Genomic DNA, 14,653 nt, shown 5'->3' with positions numbered 1-14,653 from the left:
CCTGCCGAGGCTTCAGTTCCCACAATGCTAAGCATGTTCCTTAAGGGTGAAGACACACGGAGCTACTAGTAGCAGCTACTTGCCATGGCTAAAAAAATAGACAATACTAATCATTTACTGATAATTGTCTTTACGTGTGTTTTAGCAGAGGCAATTGTCTGTTATTGTCTATGGCAGGGGATTTTCTGCTACTAAGTAGCTCTGTGTGTCTTCAATGTAAAGGTGAAGACACATGGAGCTACCAGTAGCAGCTACTTGTCGTGGCTACTAAAATTGACAATGCTGATCATTAACTGATAATTGTGTCTACATGTGTTTTAGCAGAGGCAATTCTCAGTATTGTCTATGGCAGGGTTTTTTTCTGCAGTTTAGTAGCCATGAACAAGTAGCTGCTTCTTAGTAGCTAAGAACCCATGTAGTGGCTCTCCACTATCGCAGGCAACAAACCACTCCAAAAAGGCTTTCTACCAGCAACTATAGGAGCCACCGGGGAAAAGCCCTTTTTAACGCTTTGGTAATCGAAAGTCGCGCAAAGTTTCCTCCTGCAGGAATCCATTGGTGGATTCCTGCTACATTGTTTCAAAAGTCAGATCCAGCGATGAATAGAATATAAACAGCCAGTCGTGTACTGTGCTGCTTTCAGCAGTAATTACATTTACAAAGAAATGTTATTAAACCATTAAACAATGATTACATGGATAAGTTGCTTAGAATTCAATTTTCTTTCATTATGCAAAAATACATGTTTTAGGAAGCGTTTCCCCTTTAATTGTCCTATATCATCAGCCCGGCTCGGTATCATGTCCTCAGTATTTCAGCATGCCCGTTACTCCTAGTTACCCGGGAATATCAGCTACGGTTCATTCACAGGAGCGCCTAACAGGAAGCAGAAGCACAATGTAATCACCAGGGCTATACTTAGCCAGCTAGCCGGAGCCACTGACATTTCTCTGTCTCTCAGGACAGTTATAAAATACAACTTCATATCCTGAGCCTCATATTCCTTGGTTCCACCTCCTACCTTCTTCCATATTCAAAAGAGCTGCATCAAGTAAAACTTTTATTAGCTGGGTGATATATTACAATATAGGATTAATGAGATATGATACTTACTAGTTGTGAATTAGTAACACAACACAGACACAGTTATTGTCTAATGGCTGTTCTTACTGCCCAACCTTTCTTACTCGTGAGCCACAGTCAAATGTAAAAAGACTTGGGGAGCAACACAAGCACCATAAAAGTTCATGGAGGAGCCAAATAAGGGCAGTGATTGGCTATTAGGGGCCTCTATGCACCCTATCAGCTTACAGGGGGCTTTATTTGGTAGGAAATCTTGTTTTTATTCAACCAAAACTTGCCCCGAGTCAGGAATTCAGAAATAACTACCTGATTTCAGGCCAGATATCGGTCGGGCAGGCCAGTCGTTGTTTCCCCTACACGGGCCAATAAGCTGGCAAATCGGTCCAAGGGGCCGATATCGGCAGCTACAATCGGCACATGTATGGCCACCTTTAGGGTGAAGACACACGGAGCTTCTTAGTAGCAGCTACTTGTCACGGCTACTAAACACCAGAAAATCCCCTGCCATAGACAATACTGAGAATTGCCTCTGCTAAAACACACGTTTATCAGTAAATGATCAGCATCATCTGGTTTAGTAGCCACAACAAGTAGCTGCTACTAGTAGCTCTGTGTGTCTTCACCCTAAAGCTGGCCATACATGGTAAAATCGTCAAGCAAGTGGATCTTCTCCCGATATCCCCACCTATGGGTGGGTGATATCAGGCTAATTTGGTCGATTGACCCTGGGGCCAAACGATCGAATTAGAATGGCGGGTATAGGCGCTGACGGTTTGGGAGCCACATCAACGAGGCAATGAGGTCCCCGATCTGACGGAAAAATCAAACCTGTCTGATCGAGATCTGCCCAATTTCAGGCCAAATGTTTTTGGGCAGGCCCATAAGTGGTGCCCATACATGGGCAGATAAGCTACTGAATCGGTCTAAAGGACCAATATCGGCAGCTAGAATCGGCCCATGTATGGCCATATAACAATATGTTTTGTGAAATATTCACATCAAAGAGGGTATATTAAGGGGAAATTATAGACATGAAATGGTTTCCCATACTGATAAGTAGGGTTGGTGCTGTACAGTACTGTATTAACCAAAAGCTATTGGTTCCTTTAAGGTGAAAGTAATTTTAAAGTCACCCTGCCTCTGCACCCTGTGACTGGATCACCCCTAGAGAGCGCACAACTGGACACCAAGGTACCTTGCTGGTTATGAGGACTTTTATAGAGAAATCTAGAGTGACAGAGGTATATTCATGAAAATGAGGAATGTACAGTGAAGTATGGGCTGATGGGCAGCTGCACTGTATATTCCACTACACAGTTGATGACAAAGCCATAATATCCCTTTAAACCATTCTGATTTTCTCTCGCAACTCTGCAGCCAAGCCTAGAGGTGGCAGTTTCTGTCCCCGAGCCTTTGCTTTCCGACGCACAAATAAATAATGGGAACATCCTCAGGGTGACAGTGGAAGCTGTTTACTGTGCCCCAGAGTCCTGGAATACTACAGGGCCTGCGTACAATTATGTGATGAGCCTTCAGATGCCTCCTGCAGGAGAGGTAAGTCTTTAGCTACTAGTAGCAGCTACTTGTCATGGCTACAAATGTACACAATGCTGATCATTATCAGTATTGTCTATGGCAGGGGATCTTCTGGAGTTTAGTAGCTGCTACTAAGTAGCTCTGTGTGTCTTGCACATGCCCACATGAACCATTAGAAAGCCCTAGGGGTTATGGGTGACAAGGGGGCTGCAATACTTACCAATGTGTATTTTTACTGGCGAACCTTCTAAACATGCTTTGCTGTTCTGCTGGGGGTGGTTTTTTAGCTCAACCACAATCTAAGAACACATTAAGGGAGCTAAGGCTCCTCCTTCTGGAAACTCAGAGCATTGCTAAATGGGGAGCTGATTTTTCAGTTTTCCAATTAAATTGCACATAACTGTAAGAAGCAGGCCTGGACTGGCAATCTGTGGGCTCTGGGGGGCTGCTGTAAGATGCCATTGACAGTTTTGGACCTCTGTGCATTTGAAATACCTGGGCCTATTTTAAATCTCAGTTCAGACCTGGTAAGAATGTTGCGGCTTCTGTCCCTCCAGTTAAAATAGGAATTCTTGTTCCGGGGTAGCTGTTTGTGATTTGATCAGACACCTAACAGCTTAGGGCATAGGGAGAATGGTGGGCAGTTAAGTCCAGACTACCTTGACTATCTGTTTCTAGTGTGGCCAAAATACCCAACTCATCAGCAAGTCCTGCTGTTCTATCTGTTCTTCATCATATTGCTTGTGTGAGTGTCCTTGTCAGCAGGTACTTGTATCTCTGTATCCCGTGTCATTCACACTCACAGCGGAAGGCATAGATGGCTTCACTTGACCTTTTTTAACCATATTGTAATTGCACATTTATGGTAGGCCAAGTACAGCAGCCCTCCAAAGTTTTCCTGGATTCATAGTGTTATCTCTCTCCCTAATGTATTTTTAGTCTTGGGCTGTGACTATGACCATTAAATCCTGTATAACTGTTTATATCTAGACAGGAGAGTTCTGATTCACAGACCCAATAAGAAGCAGATATGGGCAAGGTGGACAGGGGTGTTAGGGCATGGCCTAATGAATAAGTGCACAATATTGCATTTTTTGTGAAAGTCATGTGTAGTTACATTTGTTCTATCCCGTCGCAGCTTCCCCATTCCCTTGTCTTCTCAAACGGAACGCTAAAGGCCGGCGGAGAAGCAGAACCGGTTCCTCGTCCAAAAAAATGGCCCGTGACTGGCATGGCAGCAACCAGTGCTCAGAACATCCCAGATTCCTTCATTTTTGGAGGTCCATATGAGGAGGAAAACGGGGAACTGAACCGAAAGGAGGTGAGCCCATAGGCAGGTCGCTGGCCAGTGGTTTAAAACAAGTAGCCAAGGTTTTAGAGTCACATCTCTGTGATAGAGAGTCAGTGAAATAAAGGGTAACCTTCACTCCAGTGACATTTTCCTCCCAACCCCAGGACAAGGAATTCCGTGCTGATGCTGAGACTCTCAAGAAAAGGGTGACATGGGACACAGAGAGGAGGCGCTACCTCGATCCATCTGCTTTGCTCAGGTGAGCTGCCCACCACAAGGTAATGGTGTGCCCAGGTCAACGGTGACAAAGCTTTAAAGGAACAGGTCAGTGTAAAATGAAACTGGGTAAAATAGACTGGGCAAAATATCTTTACAGATATTTAATCTCTTAGTTAGTCAGTGACTTCAGGGGAGGGCCACATGGGACATAACTAGGGATGCACGGAATCCGGGATTCGGCCAAGATTCTGCCTTTTTTGGCAGGATTCGAATCCACTGTACAAAATTATAACGCTCTAAGAGCGTGAAATTATGTTGAGTTTCTCCGCAACCAGGAAATAAGACAAACTCAAAAATAATTAAGTGTAACTAATATAATGAACTAATACAAGAACCAGCTGGCGGCCAAATTGGCTATGATAAACACAAACTGGCCACTAGACAAAGCCCATCCACCAAATTAATAAATAAAAAGAAAAGTAAATACCAAATAGTTGGTCTGACTCGGGTGTAGAGACCCCCTGTCAGTCGCTAAGGTCTGAGTATAATAAGCAGGTGGTTCGGAAGCAAAGAAATCAACGAATGCTCACTAAAGTCCCGTAGTGGTCCGGGTGCTTGCAGCCCCGAACCCGCATCTGAAAGGAGATAACTCTGAATTTTGAAAGAGGACGACAAGCATTCCGGACTCAGAGGGATCTGTTAAAACTCGAACTTTATTCCAACATGTTTAAAAACAGATGCCTGACGCGTTTCGTGCGTATGGGGCACTTAATCATAGGATTCGAATCCATGCTCCTGGCCGAACCGAATCCAAATCCTAAAAATCACATGACTTTTTGTCATGTAAACATTGAAAGTTGAAAACTGAACCCTTCCGTAACCTAATTAGCGTATGCTAATGAAGATTTAACCCCTCCTTAGCCTAATTAGCATATACTAATTAGGATTCGGTTTGGTATTCGCCCGAATCCTTTGAATCCTTTACAAAGGATTCAGGGGTTCGGCAAATCCAAAAAAGTGGATTCGGTTTATTCCTAGACATAACTGTTCAGTTAGTTTGTGAGTACGCAGGTCAGATTCAAATGCAAAGAAACTGAACACTTATGTCCCATATGGCCCCCCCTCAGGTCACTGAGTAACTAAGAGGTTAAAGAGCTGAAAGCAGGAAGTAGAGTTCTGGCTAGGGATGAAACGAATCCAAGATTCGGCCAACCCTTCCGTGAATCCTTTGTAAAGGATTTGGCCGAACCGAATCCAAATCCTAATTAGCAAATGCTAATTAGGTTACGGAAGGGTTAAAACGTCATTAGCAAATGCTAATTAGGTTACATTTTCAACTTCCGTGTTTACATGACAAAAAGTCGTGCCTTTTAGGATTCGGATTCTGTTCGGCCAGGAGCAGGGATTCGGCTGAATCCTGACGAAAAAGGCAGAATCTTGGCCAAATCCTGAACCAAATCCTGCATTCTGGCTATTATGTTAGACATCTGCCCACTCCAGCCTTTATAGATGACATTTTTGCCTAACTAACTATATTACAAATATTTTTTATTTTGCTCAGTCTATTTTACCCAGTTTCATTTTTGAACTTTAAAGTTGATTACCCAGAATTATTGTCATGTATGCATTTTACTCAATTTTTACACCATGCTCTGCCTGCCCCTCTGTCTCTTACTTCTTATTTGAAGAACGCCATTAGAAATCAAATTTAAAACCTTTAGATATTACTATTCGGCATGTAATGTTACACGTACATGCGCTTCCTTATGAAAACCATGTGATGAAATGCAATATCACTTCCCAGCATACAGAAACAGATTGCCGAGTGCCGCTATTGGCCGGTGGAGATAATGAGGGCACCTACAGTTGCACCCAGCACAAAGGGAAAACCTGGAAAAGTGGACAAAGTAAGTGATACTTATCCATACCTGGCTTTGGGGCACTAGATCCCGTAACGGAGCTTCTGCTGCGACTGCTATGATCTAAGGAACAGGACAGTCACCTTCCTTATGTGGAGAGAGCACTCTGACAGCTGTGGGTTCTCTCAGCAAGAGGAGGTTTGGTCTCTTGAAGGTGACCAGTTCCCATGTTGTGCCCGATTGCTTCACTCAGCCATCAGCAGCATTGGCACAGAGATATATGAGCCTGTGTAACCAACTGACTTTAGTTTCCCTTTTTGTCTGTATCTGCAACTTTCACGTCCCAATAATATTGTCCTCCAAATACAAAAGTTTCAAAATGTAATTTTTATAAGCATAATATCAATAGAAAGGAAATGAATGACTATTTACTGTATACACTTATTACTGGGTCATATGTTTAGGGTGATGAAGACGGACAGATTTCCTTTCACGGCGTTGCTTACGTAAACATGGTTCCACTTCTGTACCCTGGGGTTAAACATCTGCGAGGAGCATTCCGTATCTATCCCTATCAGGACGCTGAAGTGCTTGAAAAGGTAAAAGGGATCACCCTGCATTACCCATTCAGTATTGTTTTTATTACCCAAGAATCACATCCCCAAGGCTTTATTGGCAGCTGAGCCAGACCCTGCATAGGGCTCCCTTGTCTCCATCAGTGGGATGAGGCCACTGAGCTGCTAGAAGATGCTATTCTATATAAAATTGTCTCTTTTACAGACCAAGTGCCAATCCAGTGCCCTGCGAGATGTTGCTCGACAAACGGGTTTACAAAGTAGAGTCGGCTTTGCCCCGGCAGGAGTTAATTCTCCCCATGGCAAGCAGGGACCGAGCCGCATTGTGAGAGAAGATAAAGTCACCAAGGATAAAGAATACACCAGAAAGGTGGGCTCCGGACATGGTAGACAGATGCGACAGATAAGGCGGGCAATATCAGGCTAATTTGACGGTTTGGCCCTAGGGCCAAACAGTCCAATTAAAATGGCGAGTATATGGGCTGTCGAGCTGTGTGGTTTCTAAGCCAATGGGAAAACCAAACCTGCCCAGTCAAGATCTGCACAATTTTATCGGTTGGGTAGGCCCGTCGGGGGTGCCCATACACTGGCAGATAAGCTGCAGAATCGATCTAAAGGACCTGAATCTGCAACTTAAATCTGCCTATATATGGCCACTTTTAGTCTTTGTGCAGTTCCTGGCCTGATTCTAACTCATTTGTTCTTCTGTGCAGCCCTCTGCCCCAATGAAGCCATTGGACACCGCATCGGAAGCAGAAACCATAGCCCCTGTCCCAGCTCAGACAGCCCCTCAGAATGTGGAAGGACAGGTAACATATACAATGTGTAATATACATAGCTACCAACATCTGAAGATCATTTCCAAGTACCCCAATTCCACTGGTCTTTGCATCCATGTGAGAAAAGCTTGGAAGAGGACTTGAAAATGGTGCCCACCAACCCAATGCGCTGCTCTGCTTTACAGAGCAGGGTAGAGAAAGGGGCCACATTTAGTAGGTGGTGCAGTTTTGGAGGAAGAGGTCTAAGGGGGAACCCAGTTATTAGGAAGGATTTGTTTTCCTTTACAACCGGGGACATATTCGGGGACAGAGAGTCAAAATCAGGGACACCACCAGAAACTGAGGGCCAATCCTGAGCACAGTCCCTATAAATCAGGGTGGGGAACCCCGTAGCAGTTAGGAATTTCGACACTGAGCTTTACTGTTAGGGCCAGGATACCCTTAAATCCCCCCCAAAAATAGCAGCTGATTCCCCAGTGAGACACAAAGCAGACTCCTTTATTCTCATGATAAAAACATGGGCAGATGGCAAATTAGATATTATTAATAATTAAAGTATTGTATGATAATTATGAAACGAGAAGCATTCTCCAGACCCGGCATATGGTAAGCTAGCGTGACCAGCCATTTAAATGTCTTCCCGTGAATATTAACTATGAAAATGTGAGTAAACACGTTATTGTTCATTGCAAGACTTAATTGAGCCTACAAGTATTGATTATTGATTTTGGGGGGTAAAGTAATACAAATTTAAAACTTGTACCAGGTCTAGTAACCCATAGCAACCCATGAGTACGTAGCATTTAGTGGCTACAGACATCTGATTGGTTGCTATGGGTTAATAGACCCACTGCAAATGTTGCTACTTTTTTTACATTATTCACTATGTGGTCAACAGTCGGTTCATAATAGGCACCTGTATACTTTCTCCTAAATCTTTATAGTCTCCTTTCCCTTCATTTATTATCTGCTTTCCAAGACTGACCCCTTCCTATTTACACAGCAATACACAGAGTCTGGGACTTACGTCATCTTGGAACTGAGCCTGGAGAAGCCACTGGTCCCTAAACGTTTGGCAGAGGAGATTGACCTAAGGTAATCCATGTAACATTTGCCCTCTCCCCTTGAAGGGCATAAAGTAACAAGTGCTATAGGCTGCATGGATCTTGCAACCGATAGCAGCCAATAAGCAGTTACCTTTTGCTGGCTTAGGGCAGTTGGAAAAATGCAAGCAAACATTTGATTGGCTGCTGTAAAACATGTAAATTCTGTTACTATCAGCAGGATAAATTGCAAACATATATTAAGCTGCTTATTGGTCAGTGCCAAACTAGGTCCCCTATACATCTGGGGACCCCTATCAGTTACAGGGGCCACTTCCTCTATGTATGTATGTATATATATCTTTATCTATAAAGCGCTACTTATGTACCCAGCACTGTACAGTAGAATACATTAATACAAACAGGGGGTTATTAAGATAATAATAGATAAATACAAAGTATAACAATAAATACAAATAAATACAAGATACAGTTGCAACAAGTTAAGAGTCAAAGACACAAGAGGATGGAGGTCCCTGCCCCGTAGAGCTTACAATCTATATGGGAGGGTAATACAAACTATCCAGTGTTGTGTAGTTCAATTGGTGCATTTCGTTACTTGTGTTCTAGGGGTAGTTCAACAGGTTACTACATGGTTAACTGAACCAATAAAGACAGAGCACAGCACCTTATACACATTGCTTATTGGCTGAGTAGGAACTGTTTATTTCAGCTTAAGATGAAAAGTCCTTATATCATTAGCCTAACTTTTATTTTCTCCCATAATGCATTGCTAATGCTTCTTTTGTCTTAACGTTGTTTCCTGCAGAGTACGGGAACTTATACCCAGCCGGCCGCAGCTTCCCAGGCGCAGCGCCGGAGCAGCCAAGGTAACCACACAAGCATGTACGATGGGGGTATTGGACATGAATGGGGTTTGGTACCCGTCTCATAAGCCTCTATCTACTCTTTGGCTTTGTATTAAAAGGTGCAAAGTTTGCTAATCAAATCTAGTCACCTATAGCAACCAATCAGGTAGCAGGTAGCATTTGCTTTATAAAAAGCTTCTTATTGGTTGCTACACCTGGCAACAAATTGTGCCGGATATTACATATGGGGGCATGACTGCAATCATGAATACCCACCCACAAAATGTGTTAAATAGGTGCATTTGAGGTGCACAGATATTGGTTCATTTACTCCCATATTAATATGAACACATTGTTTGCCCTTTATTATATGTGGGTAAGTATGTCTGTCATCACAGGGGGAACATAGTGGTTACTATAAAAGCAAATGGAAGGATATTTTCCTTCCAAATAATATCTCACCCCCACCCCTCTACCCTGTAGATTCCACATGGTTAGAGTTTTTATAGGCGGACCATGGAGTAGCGCCACTTGTTAAACGGGCTGTTCACCTTTGAGTTAACTTTTAGTATGATGTAGAGAGTAAAATTCTGATACTTTTTGCAATTGGTCTTCATTTTTTATTATTTGTGGTTTTTTCATTATTTCACTTTTTATTTAGGAACTCTCCAGTCTGGAATTTCAGCAGTTATCTGGTTGCTAGGGTTGATATTACCTTAGCAACCAGGGAGTGGTTTGAATGAGAGCCTGGTATATGAATAGGAAAGGACCTATATAAAAATAAGTAATAAAAAGTAACAATAACAATAAAACTGGAGCCTCACAGAGCAATTGTTTTTTGGCTCAGGGGTCAGTGACCCCCATTTGAAAGCTGCAAAGAGAAAAGAAGGTGAATAATTCAAAAACTATAAAAAATAAATAAAGGGGTGGTTCATCTTTAAGTTAACTTTTAGTATGTTATAGAAAGGCCAATTGGTCTTCATTATTTGTTTTTCAAAGTTTTTGAGTTATTTGCCTAACGCTTTGCAGCTTCCAATGGGGGTCACTGACCCCTGAGCCAAAAAAACTATTGCTCAGTGAGGCTCCAGTTTTATTGTTATTGTTCCTTTATATTACCTATTTTTATATTCAGGCTGCCTATTCATATATCAGTCTCTCATTCAAACCACACCCTGGTTACTAAGGTAATTTGGATCCCAGCAACCAAATAGCTGCTGGGAGAGCTGCCAAACAAAAACTGGAATAATTAAAAAAACTACAAGTAATAAAAAATGAAGACCAATTGCAAATTGTCTCAGAATATTACTCTCTACATCATACTAAAGGTTAACTCAAGGTTGGTTAACCCCTTTATGTAACCAGTGTCCCCTTTCTAGGCAGTAACGGATTACCACAACCAGATCACCAGCATCACCGACTCTATCCTTGAGGAGTACTGTGAGCTGTTTGGGAGGAAGGCAGCCGAGGCAGAGGAGCTGGACCACCAGGCCTTGGAGGAGCAGAAGTGCCAGCTGAACTATGAGCTGAACTGTACTGGGAAGTACTTTGCATTCAAGGAGCAGCTGAAGGTACAGGCAGGATAAATAGGGCGAGTGTTGGGCACAGGAGGCTGCAGGGTTCTGTTAGGCTATGTGTGTAATGTCTGACTTGCCTCGCAGCATGCCGTGGTGAAGATTGTGCGGGAGAAGTATCTGAAGACGACAGCATTTGAGGACCCAGAGCAGCTGCAGGCGTTCCTCAGCGAGCTCTACGTCTACTTGGTGGACCAGATGCACATTGCCCTGAACAAGGTAAAGCAGGCGAAATGCACAGCGGGAAGAGAAGAACATCCCTAGGGCCGTGGCAGGGAGAACAGGGAGAATATATACTTTTCATAAAAAGTGTTTTACTTCCCCTTTATTTTTCTCCGAGGCCAATTACTAAAGTCAGTAAACATATCCCTGCACAGTAGGCACACGTGGATGAATGGGTTCAGCCTTTTGCTGGATCTGATCCCGTAAAGTCACATGACTTTTAAAGCTCTGGACAACCGAATGTGGTTGTTTTTTTCACAACTGATGCAATTTTGTATTCAGTATAAGGGTGAAGACACACAGAGCTACTTAGTAGCAGCTACTTTTTCACGGCTACTAAACACCAGAAAATCCCCTGCCATAGACAATACTGAGAATTGCCTCTGCAAAAACACATGTAGAGACAATTATCAGTAAATGATCAGCATTGTCTGTTTTAGTAGCCACGACAAGTAGCTGCTACTAGTAGCTCCGTGTGTCTTCGCCCTAAAGCCTACCCTACTGCACAGTACAACACAACACAGGTCGTAACCCCCAGCTACTGGTGATGCACAGGCTGGGAATTTGCTCCCCATTACCCCCTTGCCCAAACTGGAATGAAGAGCTGAAACATTTTAACATTTTAATCTGATGATGGTATAGGTGGGTGGCATATAAGTCCATACTAGGGTTGCCACCTCACCCCTTTAATACCGGACACATATTGAATCCACATGGCTACTTAGCAATTCATTTAGATGCTTGATGCAGACTGAACTGATTTATGTGCAGACATGCATCTAGATATATTGCTAATTAGCCACGTGTATGTAATATGTGGCAAGTATTAAAGGAGTGAGGTGGCAACCCTAGTCCAAACTTAACCAAAGGGGGCAGGGTATTCTTCTTGATGTCACTACACCAGCAGAGTGTTATCTTACAGCAGCCCCTCTGGCATTGGCCAGAACCCACAGATTGCCAGTCCAGTCCTACCACCCATAGGGGTCACCCTAGTTGCCTGTGGCTACAATAAAACCACCCTAATGACCGAGCCAGCTTTATCATTTTTCACAGTAAAGAAAGTGGATTTTCCCCCGAGTCCGATCTCTGGAGTCGCCGAATGCAGGAGTTCAGGTGTAAGGGATTGGCTCTCTCACACAGCCCATTAAGCACAGGGTTTCCGTGTCACGGATCATTAGGCAAATTGATGGAAATATACACAGCGCAGCATAATCTCATCCAGCCAATCGTGAAACAACGATAGCCACAAAGCTGTATGTCAGGGACCACAAACAGTGTTTAGAAGTATTTCTTCCCTTTAAAGGAAAACTAAACCTCAGCAAAGAATTAGGCTATTATAGTCCTTTAGCAGGGAAGATCTGATGCCCCCAGTAGCCCCCTATCTTCATTTTCCTGATTCCCAGCACATACTCTGGGCTGCTGTCACTTACCTGAGCTTAGGGACCCACTCACAATATACACTGTCACCCACAGAGCTGTCACCCAACCCCATGTCATGTGGGAGATAATGATCCAGTCCTTGTTTTAGGCCTGACCTCCTCTTCACACTAAATGACAACATGAAATGAGATCTCAAAAAGCCCCAAAGTGGATCCTTAGCTCGCTCATGACATGGGCTTGTCTGACAGCTCTGTATACAATATAATAGTCCCAATACAAGGCTGATCCATATTCTCATGACATGGCAGTTCAGGAACCAGAGCAGTCTGCATCAGAATAGATTAATAATAAGCCCTGTAGCATCTATGATGGAAAAAACCTTGATCTCTGCTTGATAATTCACGGCAAGCCCAGAGTGCACTGAGCATGTGCAATGCCACTGACACTAAAAATATCCAAGATGGGAAGCTGCTGTGGGGGGCTAATGGTCATACCTGCTTACACTGTCTCACAATGAGTTAACACACTAACTACCTGGTGTTTCTCTACACACAACACTTCTTTGTTGTTGCCCAGACGTTGTTTGATGATAGGGGCGAGCCAGCGCCACCTCCCATGACTGATACGGAGCAGCTCCTGCGATTTGCCAGAGAAGCAGAAATCACCGGCGACTTTGATCTGGCCAATACCTTTTACCAAGAGGTAAGGAATCCTTAGCTAGCTAGCAGCCCCACTGCACCCTTTCCAGCGTTCCCATTGTGCCATCATTTCAGCCTAACACAGAACCAGTCAGCCACCGATGTTAGTCAACTACTTCTTGCACCCCATTGGCTGTCAGTGGGATGCTGGGAGTTAAGCTGGGGTATCATCAGAGGGTAATAACTATTAACTCAGATCGTCAGATGATTCTTACACAAACTTTTCTAAGCAGGGTTAGCATCTTGTTCTGTTTAAATTCATTATTAACCTAAATGAACAGCAGGGGGAGCTGTTATATCAAATTCATTTTTATTAACATGTAAAAACTTCTAGAGGGAAAGTGCCCTGAGCAATTTGAGATAAATTTGAATATAGGTTAAATCATTCCTGACTGATATCACTCTTTAAAGAAATACTATCATGGAAACATTAACATCAGTTAATAGAGCTTTTCCAGCAGAATCCTGCATTGTAATCTGTTTTTCCCATGGGGCTAGCCATATTCTTCATTTCCCAGGGTACCACAGCCACGTGACCTGTGTCTGATAAACTTCAGTCACACTTTACTGCTGCGCTGCAAGTTGGAGTGATATCCCCCCCCCCCCCCCCCCCCTCAGCAGCGATAAGCAGAACAATGGGAAGGGAGCAAGATAGCAGCTCCCAGTAGGTATCAGAATAGCACTCAATAGTAAGAAATCCAAGTCTGGTTTGGGACTCCTCCAGTTACATGGGAGTAGGAGAAACAATAGGTTAGCTGAAAGCAGTGCTAATGGGTAGCGCTGGCTGAAAGCTCAGACTCAGGCACAATGCACTGAGATGGCGCCTACACACCAATATTACAGCTACAAATACATTTGTTGGTTCCAGAATAAAATTATAAATGGCAGAGGGAAATATTTGCTATGTAACCAGCGTAATTTAGAAATAAAAAGTACCCCATAAAAATTATGACAGAATCCCTTTTATATCCCCGTTGCTGGTCTCATACTCACTCACTTTCTAAGGGTCATGGCTTTTTGAGCCCAATATTCTTATTACCAGCAGAAGTGTTCGCAAAGAAAAAGAATCTGGCCGCCTATTCACCGGCAGAAAATATTCATAATCAGTGTCTGCCTAGCAACCGTCTAGCCTTGTTCCCAGTATATTCATACAATGTCACTCAAGGGCTGCTAATAATCTCCATCTGTAAGGGCCCTTGAAGCCTGTAATGCGGAACGGCCGGCTCCTGTCTGCTGTGATACTTCTGCTCTGGAACAATTTCCCCTTTCTCTTCTGCCTGAAATTTGAAATATGACCACTAGGGGCAGCGGTACTCCTAAGCCAGAGATTCATTGGCTGGATATTATTATTATTTATTTATAAAGCGCCAACATATCCCGCAGCGCTGTACAATAAGTGGGTTCCATACATTGGACATACAGAGTAACATATAAAGCAATCAATAACCGATACAAGAGGTGAAGAGAGCCTGCCCAAAAGAGCTTACAATCTACAAGATATGTTCATTTTTTTATTAATTATCTTTCT

At 43.3% G+C, this 14,653-nt stretch overlaps 1 protein-coding gene across 3 annotated transcripts in view; it reads left to right on the top strand.

Moving 5' to 3' along the window:
- The window catches only part of cfap70 (cilia and flagella associated protein 70), a 30,002-nt gene that overhangs the window by 6,639 nt on the left and 8,710 nt on the right, over positions 1–14,653 (top strand). For all 3 annotated transcript variants that reach the window (XM_002940598.5, XM_031893374.1, XM_004918098.4), the window contains exons 5-17: positions 2,195–2,274; positions 2,461–2,637; positions 3,758–3,940; positions 4,075–4,169; positions 5,934–6,036; positions 6,453–6,587; positions 6,769–6,933; positions 7,277–7,372; positions 8,346–8,437; positions 9,215–9,275; positions 10,631–10,822; positions 10,913–11,044; positions 13,004–13,129. In XM_002940598.5, the coding sequence (XP_002940644.2) occupies positions 2,195–2,274; positions 2,461–2,637; positions 3,758–3,940; positions 4,075–4,169; positions 5,934–6,036; positions 6,453–6,587; positions 6,769–6,933; positions 7,277–7,372; positions 8,346–8,437; positions 9,215–9,275; positions 10,631–10,822; positions 10,913–11,044; positions 13,004–13,129 (1,637 nt within the window). The remainder of the gene's footprint in view (positions 1–2,194; positions 2,275–2,460; positions 2,638–3,757; positions 3,941–4,074; positions 4,170–5,933; positions 6,037–6,452; positions 6,588–6,768; positions 6,934–7,276; positions 7,373–8,345; positions 8,438–9,214; positions 9,276–10,630; positions 10,823–10,912; positions 11,045–13,003; positions 13,130–14,653) is intronic.

This window comes from Xenopus tropicalis, chromosome 9 (assembly GCF_000004195.4).
Source record: "Xenopus tropicalis strain Nigerian chromosome 9, UCB_Xtro_10.0, whole genome shotgun sequence".
Taxonomy (NCBI): domain Eukaryota; kingdom Metazoa; phylum Chordata; class Amphibia; order Anura; family Pipidae; genus Xenopus; species Xenopus tropicalis.
This window is presented reverse-complemented; position numbering and strand designations above follow the sequence as displayed.